Source organism: Caenorhabditis elegans, chromosome I (genome assembly GCF_000002985.6).
Source record: "Caenorhabditis elegans chromosome I".
NCBI classification, from domain to species: Eukaryota; Metazoa; Nematoda; class Chromadorea; order Rhabditida; family Rhabditidae; genus Caenorhabditis; species Caenorhabditis elegans.
The window spans coordinates 9,163,348-9,177,492 of NC_003279.8; the positions used below are offsets into that span (position 1 = coordinate 9,163,348).

The following is a 14,145-nucleotide window of genomic DNA, read 5'->3' on the forward strand; positions in this document are numbered from 1 at the left end:
ACAACATTATGATAAATGTAATGGCCCTTTTTTGACTTTATTAAGAAAAAGTTAAACAGATTTGACAATTTTTTGTAGAAAAATAAGGAAAAAATGGCATTAAGATTCAAAAGTAGGCGCGAAAATGAATTGGTTGGCAGAGCGCCAAGTGTTTGAATTGGCGCTCTACCGTACTTTGCCTGCACATCTAACAGATCTTGCTGGAGGAGTTGACAACGCAAATTTCTTTACTCTTGTCACGCCGCTATCCTCTGTGCGGTCCTTTTTTGTTGTTGTATCTGAAGAGAACCCTACAAAAAACTAAAAATGGTGAGTATTTATCCCTCTAATTATTGTAACTGTACGTTCTGATGAATTGTCGTCTATTATTTTCGAAAAAAATTTAGGACAAAAACGTAAAGTTTCAAAATAATTAAATGAAATTAGCAAATTTTGGGCCTACTGAGATTTCGTTCCCGGATATGTTAATTAAATTAAATTTCAACTGAGAACCATTCAGTATTATCAAAATCTGAATTAAATTATGGATTTTCAGAAAAAATTTCGTTAGGTAAAATTTCATAATTTTTATCGATTGAAATAATTATTTTTTCCTCTTCAGGTCAACTTCACGGTCGATGAGATCCGTGCGCTTATGGATCGCAAGCGTAACATTCGTAACATGTCTGTTATTGCTCACGTCGATCACGGAAAATCTACCCTTACCGATTCACTCGTTTCCAAAGCCGGTATTATTGCCGGATCCAAGGCTGGAGAGACTCGTTTCACTGACACTCGTAAGGATGAGCAGGAGCGTTGTATTACCATCAAATCTACGTAAGTTCATTTTTAGGATTTCAGCTTAAATATAATATTGTTTTAGTGCTATCTCTCTTTTCTTCGAGCTCGAGAAGAAGGATTTGGAGTTCGTCAAGGGAGAAAACCAATTCGAGACGGTTGAGGTTGATGGAAAGAAAGAGAAATACAACGGTTTCTTGATCAATTTGATCGATTCACCCGGTCACGTTGACTTCTCGTCTGAAGTTACTGCTGCTCTTCGTGTTACTGATGGAGCTCTCGTCGTCGTCGATTGTGTTTCCGGAGTGTGTGTCCAAACCGAGACTGTGCTGCGTCAGGCTATTGCTGAGCGTATCAAGCCAGTTCTTTTCATGAACAAGATGGACCGTGCCCTTCTCGAACTTCAACTCGGAGCCGAGGAACTTTTCCAAACCTTCCAAGTAAGCTTTGTGTTTCAACTGTAACATTGTTATATATTTGTCGTTTAGCGTATCGTTGAAAACATCAACGTCATCATTGCCACTTACGGAGACGACGATGGACCGATGGGACCAATCATGGTTGATCCATCTATCGGAAACGTCGGATTCGGATCTGGACTCCACGGATGGGCCTTCACCCTCAAGCAGTTCGCTGAGATGTACGCCGGAAAGTTCGGAGTTCAAGTAAATTGATTGTTGTATGTTAAAATTATATAAAATATTTTTACAGGTTGACAAGCTCATGAAGAACCTCTGGGGAGATCGTTTCTTCGATCTCAAGACCAAGAAGTGGAGCAGTACTCAGACCGATGAGAGCAAGCGTGGATTCTGCCAATTCGTTCTTGACCCAATCTTCATGGTCTTCGACGCCGTCATGAACATCAAGAAGGACAAGACCGCTGCTCTTGTTGAGAAGCTCGGAATCAAGCTCGCCAACGACGAGAAGGATTTGGAAGGAAAACCACTCATGAAGGTCTTCATGCGCAAGTGGCTTCCAGCCGGAGACACTATGCTCCAGATGATCGCTTTCCATCTTCCATCCCCAGTGACTGCTCAAAAATACAGAATGGAGATGCTCTACGAAGGACCACACGACGACGAGGCCGCCGTTGCTATCAAGACCTGTGATCCAAATGGACCACTCATGATGTACATCTCCAAGATGGTGCCAACTTCCGATAAGGGACGTTTCTACGCTTTCGGACGTGTGTTCTCCGGAAAGGTCGCCACTGGAATGAAGGCTCGCATTCAAGGACCAAACTACGTTCCAGGAAAGAAGGAAGATCTCTATGAGAAGACCATTCAGCGTACCATTCTTATGATGGGACGTTTCATCGAGCCAATTGAGGATATTCCATCCGGAAACATCGCTGGACTTGTTGGAGTCGATCAATACCTCGTCAAGGGAGGAACCATCACCACTTACAAGGATGCCCACAACATGCGTGTCATGAAGTTCTCCGTATCTCCAGTCGTCCGTGTTGCCGTCGAAGCTAAGAACCCAGCTGATCTTCCAAAGCTCGTCGAAGGACTCAAACGTCTTGCCAAGTCCGATCCTATGGTCCAATGTATCTTCGAAGAATCCGGAGAACACATCATCGCCGGAGCTGGAGAGCTTCACTTGGAAATCTGTCTGAAGGATTTGGAGGAGGACCACGCTTGCATTCCACTCAAGAAGTCTGACCCGGTCGTCTCTTACCGTGAAACTGTTCAATCCGAGTCTAACCAGATCTGCTTGTCCAAATCTCCAAATAAGCACAATCGTCTTCACTGTACCGCTCAGCCAATGCCAGATGGTCTCGCCGATGATATCGAAGGAGGAACCGTCAACGCTCGTGATGAGTTCAAGGCTCGTGCCAAGATCCTCGCCGAGAAGTACGAATACGACGTCACTGAAGCCCGTAAGATCTGGTGCTTCGGACCAGACGGAACTGGACCAAATCTCTTGATGGACGTCACCAAAGGAGTGCAATACCTCAATGAAATCAAGGACTCCGTTGTCGCTGGATTCCAATGGGCCACTCGCGAAGGAGTTCTTTCCGACGAAAACATGCGCGGAGTTCGCTTCAACGTTCACGATGTCACCCTCCACGCTGACGCTATCCACAGAGGAGGTGGTCAAATCATCCCAACTGCCCGTCGTGTGTTCTACGCTTCGGTTCTTACCGCCGAGCCACGTCTTCTCGAGCCAGTCTACTTGGTCGAAATTCAATGCCCAGAAGCCGCCGTTGGAGGTATGTTGCATATTTTCAAAACTTATACGTTTTTATATTACTTATTTATTTTAGGTATCTACGGAGTGTTGAACAGAAGAAGAGGACACGTTTTCGAGGAGTCTCAGGTCACAGGAACTCCAATGTTCGTCGTCAAGGCTTACTTGCCTGTCAACGAGTCCTTCGGATTCACCGCCGATCTCCGCTCCAACACCGGAGGACAAGCCTTCCCACAATGCGTGTTCGACCATTGGCAGGTGCTTCCAGGAGACCCGCTTGAGGCCGGAACCAAGCCAAACCAGATCGTTTTGGACACCAGAAAGAGAAAGGGGCTCAAGGAAGGTGTCCCAGCCCTTGACAACTATCTCGACAAGATGTAATTCTGTCAAGATTGTTTATTGTTAATTTTTCTATTATAATAAACACGGTTGTTTGTTACTTTTTCTCATCATTTTTGTGCTAATCCACCTCTGGAATAAATCGTAAAAATTTATTTGGTACGTTGAAATATATTTGAATGTTTAGCAATCTTGTACCCTCTTCGTATTTGTCGCAGCTAAATAGTATATTTAACTGGATCTTGTAAATATTTATATATTACCGCCCTAAAACGATGGCTTCATAAACACAAAAAGTTTAAAAATGGATCCCTAGGATTGGAAACTCGGTCTTGTAGGTTTGAAGTGTGCATGGAAGCCATTGTTCTGACGCGAGTGCAATCTTGGCCATTGAATTTGTTTCGGCCTGAACATTTTTCTTTGCGCTGCAACATTTTCACATGAAATTCACGTGCTCTTGTAAGACTATTGACCTAAAATCATGGCGCGCGGGCGGTTAAAATACCATTTTCTATCACTTGTCACCGTTGCCGCCAACAATTTTCGGCTCATTTTCACTCAGTTTTATTTCACTGCGAACTATCAAAACGGACCCATTTCTCTGATTTCTCTCCTGCTTCGTTCTGCACTCCTCCCATGAAAGTTTTTCTTCTTTTTTTTTTCGTCACATTGAAGAAAGATGGACGATGGGATGGGATGGATGGTGCGCCGACGCACACACACATAAGAGAGTGTGTTTTAGGGGAAAGCCCCGGGCACACAAAACATTTTTCTGTGAGAAGAGTGTGTTCTGCATCTCCATCCAACCCTCCCGTCGTGTCGTTTTGCCCCCTGTGTGGGTCCTTTGTTTTTATCGGCTTTTCGTGCCACAACCTGGAAATTTCGGCGCCAGCCTTTTTCGTTTTAGAAAGCTTAAATTCTGAGCTATTACAGTTATCAAGCAAGCTTTTGGAATTAACTTAAAATTAAAGTAAGAATATGAGGATTTTTGGAATGCTTTCAAAAAAGTTCCTCGACATTTTTATAATCAATATTTTAAATAGATTGGGACATTTTCTGCCGTTTCACATGTCAAATTCGGAAATATTTTCCACCACGAAGAAGATTTTGAAGAAAATTTGTGAACCTTTTTGTATACTGAAAATCAGTGATGCGAACTTGTGATGTGACCTTTAAATTCCACTCAAATCAATTATTTTTGCCCTAAATGTTTTCGGAAAAAATTTTCCAAAAAGTAGATGGTGGAAAATAAAATCACATGGCATTGCTAATCTTCAAGTTTTTTTTTGAAATGATAAACACACTAAAAATGTTTTGGTGGAAGAAATGTATTGAATATTTGTTTCGTTGGATCTTTCGTTGCCTCTTCAAATTCGGAATAATTCTTCCATGTATTTAATAATGAGAAGCAAAATTGAATATCAGTTTCTCCGTGAAGAGATCGAAAAGTACTACATTTTGGCTTTTTCAATGCGAAAACCGCCGAAATTTTTTGTGCTTATCAATTTTTGAAAATCATCCGATTTCTATCCGTTTCTCCTTATTCCCCACCATTCCCGTATCATTTCAGCATTCTGTCTACTTTCCAATAAAACAAATCAATATTTTGTGTGTCTGGCTGTCGTCCCACTGACTTATAAAATTCTCTACTTGTTCGATATTTTATTGGCCTCAATTTTCAATATTTTCACTTGTTATCCTCTTAAAATTATAAGAATTTTATTTTATTTGCATCTCAAAATTATTTCACAAGAACTAAATATATATGTTTGCAGGGTTAATCTTCGTCTCTGCATCTACTCAAATATGGCATCATCTCAGGTACAAGACGTCGTAAGTTTCACCAGACACTTAAAAAACTATTAAAAAAGCGGTGGTGGTTGATTGATAAGACTTTTTATTTTCGATAATTAAAATATCAAAATCGACAAGTTTTTATTTACTGATTGACGGAACGGGACGATGCAGTCAACATTGAATGACCTCGGCAGTTGTCGTCTCTGTGGGCATAGAAATTTGATAGGAGTCATCGATTGATGCGGAGAAAGTTAAGACTCGTAGAGATCATAAGAAATGGAGAGGAGCAGACGTTCGAGGTACTTGGTGTTCGGAATATCAATGCAACTAGATAGTATGTAATAGTTGGAAACTTTCGAATGATGAAAGGTACCGAGTAGGGTGGAGCAGGCTGGAGAATAAATATTGACTGAACAGTATGTTAGGGGTGCCAATTGTGTTGACGATGGCTATGAACAATTGTGAGGGGATGTCGAAATGGTTACGAGCTATTTTAAAAGTAAATATACTTTTTGAGGCTAAAATACGAAGCAAAGTATTAGTTTAGGTAGGTTTACGAAAAACGGTATGCACTTTAATTTCAAGGATGTGGAAATATTTTCTAATGCAGAATTATGTCGAAATTTTGTCTAATGTTGGAAAATTTCTAACAAGTTTCCGAAAGTGATATTACTGGTTCGATGATGCAAAACTGGAAAATTTCAATTTCAATTAGAGGGACTTGATTTCGGGAAGATATTTTACAGACTTGGGACATAAGTTTCATTAATAAGTGGTAGATTGATAATCAACTTGGACGTTTTTGAACTCAATTTGGTATGTTGCTGCTACTTAAAATTGATGTATGGAGATTATCCTCTTCCCTTCCTCATTCACACGTTTCAATTGCAAAAAAAAACATGCATTCGAACTTATTGGAAACTGAAATGGCAATCAATTCAACGAAAGGATTAGAGCTCCAGCATCAAGTAATTCAAGACGGAAGAGTTGCATTTTAATCTTTCCTTCTTTTTCTTTCCAATAATTTCTTGTCATCGCCATGTCAGTCACTGAGTATCTTCTTTCTAACCACCATCTTGATAATTTTGATTGATACATCTAGGTAACAATAGAGCACTGATTAACTCCCTCATGTTTAAAAATGGGGACCGAAAACTAAGAAACCCAGTGAAGCGGGATGAATTGGAAGGCAGAAGAGAGATTTCTCTTCATCTTCTCAAAGCATTGCATGATTCTAGGTGAACCGTGAGAAAATGAGAAAAAAGGACAAAACTCATGAGTTGGTTATTCGGATATTCCATCCGTTTCTCCTATTTTTCGCGTGATTCTTAATATCTACCCTGAACAACGTTTCACCGTTTATTATTCCTAATAGGGCTGTGCGGCTGATGACTCGGCTGATGGAGCAAATCAACGTTTTTCAACGTATTAGCAATGATCAATTAGGGAATACTTGTATTTGCCATATCGGCTGAGTCTTGAGCTTCTAATTCTAGAAAAAAGTGCACACCCCTTCCAGAAAAACTCGTTTTTCCAATCAGCCGACAGCCGACAGCCGAGTTACTCGGCTGATTCAAAAAGCCGACTGTTTTGTCAAGGTGTGTGCACTTAAAAAAAACTTTTTTCTAGAATAAGAAGCTCATGACTCAGCCAATACTGCAAATACAAATATTCTTTAATTGATCAGTGCTAACACGTTGAAAAACTTGATTGTCTCCATCAGCCGAGTTATCAGCCGCACAGCCCTAATTCCTAACTAATATCCTAATAGTAAATTACAATTTTGAAGGTGTTATCTAAATGCGGACGCTCCATGGTCCTTCAGTTGCTCCGATCGAGGCTACAAACGGCAGCTTCAGAAGACTTGAAGTTTGTCAGAGCTGTGGGAAGCAAGATGAGCCTATGATACGAGCTAGCTCTGCAGAAGAGCTAACTGAAACTGCAATCGAATCTGCTCTCACATCTCTACACGCCGAGCAACCGAATACATCTACTGTTCATCGTTTGGATCGGTCCAGAACTTTTGATAAGGACTGGGATCTTCATCCAGATGCAGTAATCTGTAAAGCTTGCATTTTTGAGTCATTGTACCCCGAAAACTGTGACAACGATTCTGAAAAGTTTCGAGAAACTGACATAAGTAACATGAGAATGTCATCAGAAGAATTTGAGTTTATAGATGGAGGTAGTGGAATCATAATCGAGGAGATTGAAGATGATGACGAAGGAACATCTCAGAATCCTCAAAACCATAGCTGGGAAGACATCCCGGTAAAAGGATTGATGGAAAATAATGAGAGCTTTGAGACAGTGATTCTTCAAAAAATGGAAGTCACAAATGATGTAGTTTTAACTGGTACACCTGCCATTTATATAGAAACTTCTGAAGTTGCTAAGGAACCAGAATCAATTTGGAGTGTGAGAAGGCCCTTATCAATTGACTCGATAAATACTCCGATTGTGCCAAAAATCTTGACACCCGAAGATTATTTGAAAGAAAAACAAGAAGATCGTAGGCAATCATTTGTGACTCCACTCGAAGAACTTTATAAGAAATATAATCATCAACCAATAAGTCAAAATGGGCTGATCCGTGTAATACAGACACCCCCGCCGCCTTGTCGGTTTTCCACTTTCGGTCATCTTCGGCGTACTTCTTCATGTGGAACAATTGAAACTTATGGAGATGCTTTGAAACGTAGATCATTTTGGTATATTGATGAAAATTCGGAGACATCTGAATCAAGACAAGGATCTCAAGCTGAAGATGAGAATGATAACTCTATAGTTATCGAAGTTGAAGAGTCTATTTCGGGCGTTGATTGTACATTTTGTAGTTCTTTTTGGAATTTTATGAAATGCAAGTGGGTACTCGGAAGTGTAAGTATAAGTAATCAACGAGATAAATCTGACAGTATTTTAATCACAAATTTAATTAAAAACGATTATGCTGTCAAAAATAAATAGTTTAGCTCTGACCAAAAATATATTTAACTTTCGCAAAAGATTATTCTAATTTCCAGGAGCTCGCCGAAGCCGGAGACACCATCAATGAGGTAAAGGCCAGCAGTGCCAGCGGAAGAGGTCGTCTTGCTCGCCGAATGACCATCGAAGAGGAGCATGCTGGTGATTATTTCAAGTGAGTTGAAATTAATTATTAAAATTAGAATGACGAATGAACAAAAAAGAAATGTCATCATACGCTTCTGAATCCTCTCCTCAAAATAGCATTGCATTATTCTTGGTGCTCTCATGCTCACGACTGCGCGACTTTTACTCATTTACATCCTTTTCGCCGTCTCAGAAAATAATTTAAAAAGTAAGTATTAAGTGCCGAAAAATGCAAAATACCGTACTCCTAAAAAGGCGCAAACTTTTTAATTTAAAATTAATTGATTGTGTCGAGACCGAATACCGTATTTTTGCATTAAAAACTAATATTTCACCGCTAGCTTACCATTCAAAACTTATTGAGAAATATTCAAAATGTCTGCTTGTGATATTTCCAAGACTTATTGAATTTCCGTAGTGTTCTTTTGTACTTTTACCGTATTCAAAACGTCTATTGTGTTTTTTCGAAAACGTTCGAAAGTCTATTAACCTCGATTTCTTTGGATAATGTTCCTTTTTGTCCCTCTCTCCGTTCTCATGGTAGTTTTCGCGGTAAGACCCCGGAAAGTGGCTGGCTTCATGGTCACTGCGCATGGGCCTAAATTTGCATCATGTCCTGGCAGTACTTCGCGCTTTTTTGCTCTTTTTCTATTAATTTTTGTGTGATGCGTCTCTGAAATTCGCGCTCCGTCGGCTGCAAGATTTCCAATTATTCAGAAAACAGTCTAAATCTAGAAAGTTCAAATGAATCATAACGTGGCACCGAGAAAGTTCTTTTTGTTTACGAAAGTCACTGTCTTCGACGTTTTTTGAAAATTTTTCTGCTAAGTGTTTGTGTGACCGGCGGGCAAAAAATGCAATTCTCGCCCGCCCACCTACACAAATTCTTGCTGCAAATAGTTTATTAAAGAAAACTGTATTTTCTACAAATGATTTTTGATTTATTTTCATCTATCTTTTTCTCTGACAAACGTTGATTTTCTCGTGCCTTTTCTTCCATTACAGAAAACAATGCGGAAACATGTGTTTTCTATCTCCAGATGTTCATTTTCCAATGGGCGTGTCCTGGGAAACCCCTGCGTAATTGTCTCCATTCTTTCAGTATTCTGTCGCCGATGAGAGGCGCCGTGCTCCTTTTCTCTGCTAGTCTCGGACTTCTCTTCCTTTATATACTATTTCCTTTCTGAACAAGTCGGGGATGCTCTGTGCCCCTGAGGCGGGCTCGCGCAGCCACATCACAAGAAAGAGGAGAAGGCATGTGAAATCCGTCCGCCTTTCTCCTTTCAGTGAATGTTCTAAGAATTTTCATTTTTTGAATGTAGTTTTGAATCTTTCGTCGGAATTCTTGAAATTTTGTTGTTTCTATCCGTTGTAAGTCCTATAAAGACATTAAATATTCCTATTTTAAGCTTATATTTAGTCTTTTGAAATTCCGTAATTTTTAAGTTTTTTTAAATTCAAGTTTTCCATAACTTTCAATAAATATAAACTAAACTAAATATTTTCTAAATTTTGGAAAAACTTCTGTCATCTTAGCTTAAAGCTTAAGTTTTCGATACAAAAATCACATGAATTTCGAAAAAAAACCTCTTCCTTCTCTCCTCGCCGCGCCTTCTTGCTCTTTAAAAATCGGTCAGTGGCCCTCTGCTGTCTCGTTTTCTCTGCTCATCACATGCTTTTTCAATGTCTGCTAGGTCCTGTGTTTTTGCGTGTTGGTCTCTACAAACATGGGATCTCATTTCATCATAAATCGAACACCAAAAGATGAAGAATACGTATAAACTGTAAACAATTTTGGAATTATTCATTATTTGTAGATTTTCCTAAAGCTTTTTGTCATCTGTAGTCTAGAGAAAACGTTTGTTCTCGATCGATTTGAAATTGTTGTATCGGATATTAGGTTATCTAAAATTGAACATTTTTGCACTCATTCTTCAAGTCCTTCAAATTAATCAAATTAAATTACAAAATTGACTTCTACGGATTTAAATTTTGATTTCGAGAAGAAAAACTTGTTTGATTTATTTTTTGTTTACCTAACGTTCTCCCACATTTCTTCATCTACTAATTGAAGTATAATTGTTTTTTAGTTTCTTGGCTTTTTTAGGCTTTCAGTGCATTTTTTAAACATTTTCAAGTTTCTGGCTTCTGCATTTCATCACTATGGTGATAAATCCAATTTGTTGGTTGCTTGAATATGTGCACAAAAACATCTGGATTTATTTGCTCTTTTCAATTCGTTATTACTCCGCCCATTTCTTTTCCAGTTGTTCTCTCATTTTCTCCTTTCTCAGATCATACAACATCTCACTTTCCTTTCGACGTAAAATCTCGAGCTTACTCTGCACATTTTGTCTGAGTTGCTCGTTGTCACCAACAAATTGTCAAAACGGGAGCACTAACAACCAAAGCTTGTGAGCATTCGGAGCACGAAGCGGCTCACTCGCCGCCGTCTCAGCCACAGGAGAAGCCTCTGACGATCAAAGAGCCTCCGAAGCTCGAATCACCTAAACGTTCGACACCGCCTCCATCTGCGGTTCCTCATCCAAAAGTCGTAAATCTTTTGGCTCCATCTGTTCTTGCTTCCGAGCGCCTGAAATCCGCATCCACTTCTTCTTTTCGTGAACTTTTTGCCTACGCCGCACCAACTTCAGACGGTCCACCCGGCGATTGGGATTCTGAAGACGACGACGATTCGGATATTCTTTGTAGTCGACACAGCGTGATGAGTGACGATTCGTTCCAGAAAGAGCTTGAAGCTTCTGGATATGATAAGTAAGTTTATAACATGATTCATGATTATTTAACAAAAATTATTCCGTCATTAAAATTTCAAAAAGTACCAAAAAATTGCCGTGACCAGCGTTATTTTTTGATTAAATAGAACTGATAATTATAATAGAGTGAAAAAAGTTTATTATTCGAAATAGAAAACTCGTATTGTTGATGTATCGCTTTTGGTCCTTAATCTCCGGTGATAAGGTTATCTCGAAGACTTCGATGAAAAGTATTGAAAACGCTAAGCATATTGCACACGTTGAGCAGGTATTTTTATTTGGAAGTGGATTTTAATTTTTTTACTGTTGTGGAAATGTTTACCTCTCTGAGACCTTTTCCACAATAGTTCTATCCACTTACAAATTTTAATTTCTAAAGGTTCCATTGTCTCCAATGCTGTCAAAATTAATTGGTGAACCACCTGCTCTTGATGAAAACAACAATGAAAAAATTGGAGGATCTTGTAGCGATGAAAATAGACCAAAAACTCACGTTTGCTCGGTTCCGGGTTTCATGCAAAAACCTTATAAAACTAGGTATAGTGGATGTTCAGAGAGTTCAGAAGCGTAAAATGAACCATTTAAACGTTTTCGGTTGATTTCAACTGATTATTTGATTTTTTTGAGTGAATTAATGAAAATAAATATTTCAGGCAAGAGCAGAAGCTCGCTGCTGTTCCAGCCACTACCCATATGGAGCATTTGTGTCGTTTGGACATTCGTGAGGCTCCACATCTCGTTCGTCAGACCGGAATTATTTGCACAATTGGACCAGCTTGTGCCAGTGTTGAAATGCTTCAAAAATTGATTCTCAATGGAATGAACATTGCTCGTCTCAACTTTTCCCATGGATCTCATGAGGTATGAGAACTTTCAAATTTTATTTAATTCAAACTTTGAATGTTCCAATCGTGATTTTTTTCAATTATATATTTCAGTACCATGCCGGAACCATCGCCAACGTTCGTGAAGCTGCCGATTCATTCTCTGACAAGCGTGTCATTGGAATTGCTTTGGACACGAAGGGACCTGAAATCCGTACTGGACTTCTTGCCGGCGGTGCTTCTGCTGAAATTGAGCTTGCACGAGGAGCATCAATCCGTTTGACTACTGATCCACACTTTTCTGAATCAGGAACTGCTGTCAATCTTTTTGTTGATTACAAGAACATTGCCAAAGTTCTTTCGGTTGGATCCCGTGTCTACATTGATGACGGACTTATCTCATTGATTGTCGAAGAATTGCAAACTGACGCTGTCATTTGCTCTGTTGAAAATGGTGGAATGTTGGGAAGCAGAAAGGGAGTCAATCTTCCAGGAACTATCGTTGATTTGCCAGCTGTTTCCGAGAAGGACTGTAAGGATTTGCAGTTTGGTGTGGAACAAGGTGTTGATATCATCTTTGCTTCATTCATCCGAAACGCTGAAGGAATTCGTACGATTCGTAAAGTTCTCGGAGAGAAAGGAAAGAAGATTAAGATTATTGCAAAGATTGAGAATCAAGAAGGAGTTGATAATGCTGATGAAATTATCTCTGAATCTGATGGAGTTATGGTTGCTCGTGGAGATCTCGGTATCGAAATTCCAGCCGAGAAGGTGTTCCTTGCACAAAAGGTTTGACTTTTTCTATCGTATTTCAGTTTTAATTTTACTTTTTTCAGATGCTCATCTCCAAGTGTAATCGTGCTGGAAAACCTGTCATTTGTGCAACTCAGATGCTTGAATCGATGGTTCACAAGCCACGTCCAACCAGAGCTGAAGGATCAGATGTTGCCAATGCTGTAAGATTTAGAAATGTGAAAAGTATCGTGTAGGGAAGTTAGTAGGAAACTTTAGAAAAAAGTCTTTATGTGACAAGGTGTAGCTATCGGTCACCCGTACAAACGTAGATTTGAACAGTTGCGTACACCGTCCTGCCTGCCGACCTTGATGGCCTTGTGGTTAGCAGATTTGTGTGCCACCCACACGTCGCACGTTCAAAACTATGTGGGGCACAGAGTTGCAGTTGATTGAAACTAAATCATGTGCGCTAAGTTGTCCCGAAAGTATCTTTGGATTTCTACAAAACAGTGTTCCTTCTTTAGGATGCTGATCCGTAGAGATCTGAACAAATATTTTTAACTTTGAAAACAAATTATACCAAATCAAAACTGGTTCATAAGTTTATTAATTTCAGGTGCTTGACGGAGCTGATTGTGTGATGCTTTCTGGAGAGACTGCTAAAGGAGAATATCCAGTTGATGCACTCAAGATCATGCATTATATATGCAAAGAAGCCGAAGCAGCAGTTTATCATCGTCGTCTCTTCGATGAACTTCTTCAAAACACACAAAAACCAACTGACATGTCTCATACTATTGCTATCGCTGCCACATCTGCAGCTGCATCGTGCCATGCTTCAGCAATTCTTCTCATTACCACCACTGGACGCTCGGCAATCCAATGCTCTCGCTACAAGCCAGCCGTCCCAATTCTGACAATCTCGAGAGACGTTGCTGTGTGCCGTCAGCTTCATCTTTACAGAGGAGTTTTCCCAGTTCATTATCCAGCTGAACGTGCTGCCGATTGGCCAACTGATGTTGATAACAGAATCAACCATGCTATCGCCATCGGAAAGGATCGTGGATTCATTCACAAGGGTGACTTCTTGGTTGTTGTCACTGGATGGAGACAGGGTATGATCTTTCTTTAACCAATTTTTATACATGTTTTCTTAAAATTTATATTTACAGGAGCCGGAGCTACCAACACTCTTCGTATCATCACCGCCGAATAAACGTCAACCGTCAGCATACTCGTTTACTCTCATCAATTTGATAAACGTTTTCAATTTTTTTTCAGAAATTCTTAATTATAATTGCTCCCATCCCCCTTTTGCACCCTTTTCTTCCCATTTTTCTTACAGTTTTAGTGTTGTTACCGGTTCCAAAAAACAACTCCCCCTAATCCGATGCCTACTTTTTCAAATTCTTGTGCACTCTAACAGTTTCTTTATTATAGATTCAGGTATCCATAGTTTGATCCCGTGTTTTCATGTTTTCCTCCCAAAAAGTTTCCTTAAATTAAGGTTTTCTCACAAATTTTCTTTATCTCGTAAAGTTCCCGTATTTTGTTTCTAGTAGTTGAATGAATTTGATGAAAAGATTGCAAAA

At 39.6% G+C, this 14,145-nt stretch overlaps 2 protein-coding genes and 1 non-coding gene across 8 annotated transcripts; all 3 read left to right on the plus strand.

Moving 5' to 3' along the window:
* Positions 1-229: 229 nt before the first annotated feature.
* eef-2 (Elongation factor 2) lies at positions 230-3,463 on the plus strand (the record flags this gene model as incomplete). Of its 2 annotated transcripts, NM_001383584.2 has the most annotated exons (6): positions 230-309; positions 602-816; positions 863-1,217; positions 1,266-1,442; positions 1,489-2,992; positions 3,047-3,463. In NM_001383584.2, 6 exons carry the CDS (start codon positions 307-309, stop codon positions 3,349-3,351), a joined length of 2,559 nt encoding a protein of 852 aa, NP_001369996.1. The 2 variants fall into 2 exon arrangements, with proteins under 2 accessions (NP_001369996.1, NP_001367294.1); NM_001380979.1 differs by lacking the exon at positions 230-309 and having other exon boundaries at positions 635-816; positions 3,047-3,351.
* Positions 3,464-5,084: 1,621 nt separating this feature from the next.
* Positions 5,085-14,141, plus strand: pyk-1 (Pyruvate kinase; the record flags this gene model as incomplete). Of its 5 annotated transcripts, none has more annotated exons than NM_060057.7 (7): positions 5,085-5,142; positions 8,130-8,245; positions 11,648-11,855; positions 11,933-12,607; positions 12,655-12,774; positions 13,170-13,668; positions 13,726-14,141. In NM_060057.7, the coding sequence occupies 7 exons, from the start codon at positions 5,116-5,118 to the stop codon at positions 13,767-13,769; spliced, it is 1,689 nt and encodes a 562-aa protein (NP_492458.1). The 5 variants fall into 5 exon arrangements, with proteins under 5 accessions (NP_492458.1, NP_001021412.1, NP_001379495.1 ...); NM_001026241.7 differs by having other exon boundaries at positions 5,085-5,130; positions 13,726-14,138; NM_001392780.1 differs by lacking the exon at positions 5,085-5,142 and adding an exon at positions 6,907-7,986 and having other exon boundaries at positions 13,726-13,769.
* F25H5.9 lies at positions 12,980-13,106 on the plus strand. The gene has a single exon (NR_023942.1). It is a non-coding gene; the product is annotated as a small nucleolar RNA F25H5.9 (small nucleolar RNA).
* Positions 14,142-14,145: the final 4 nt, after the last annotated feature.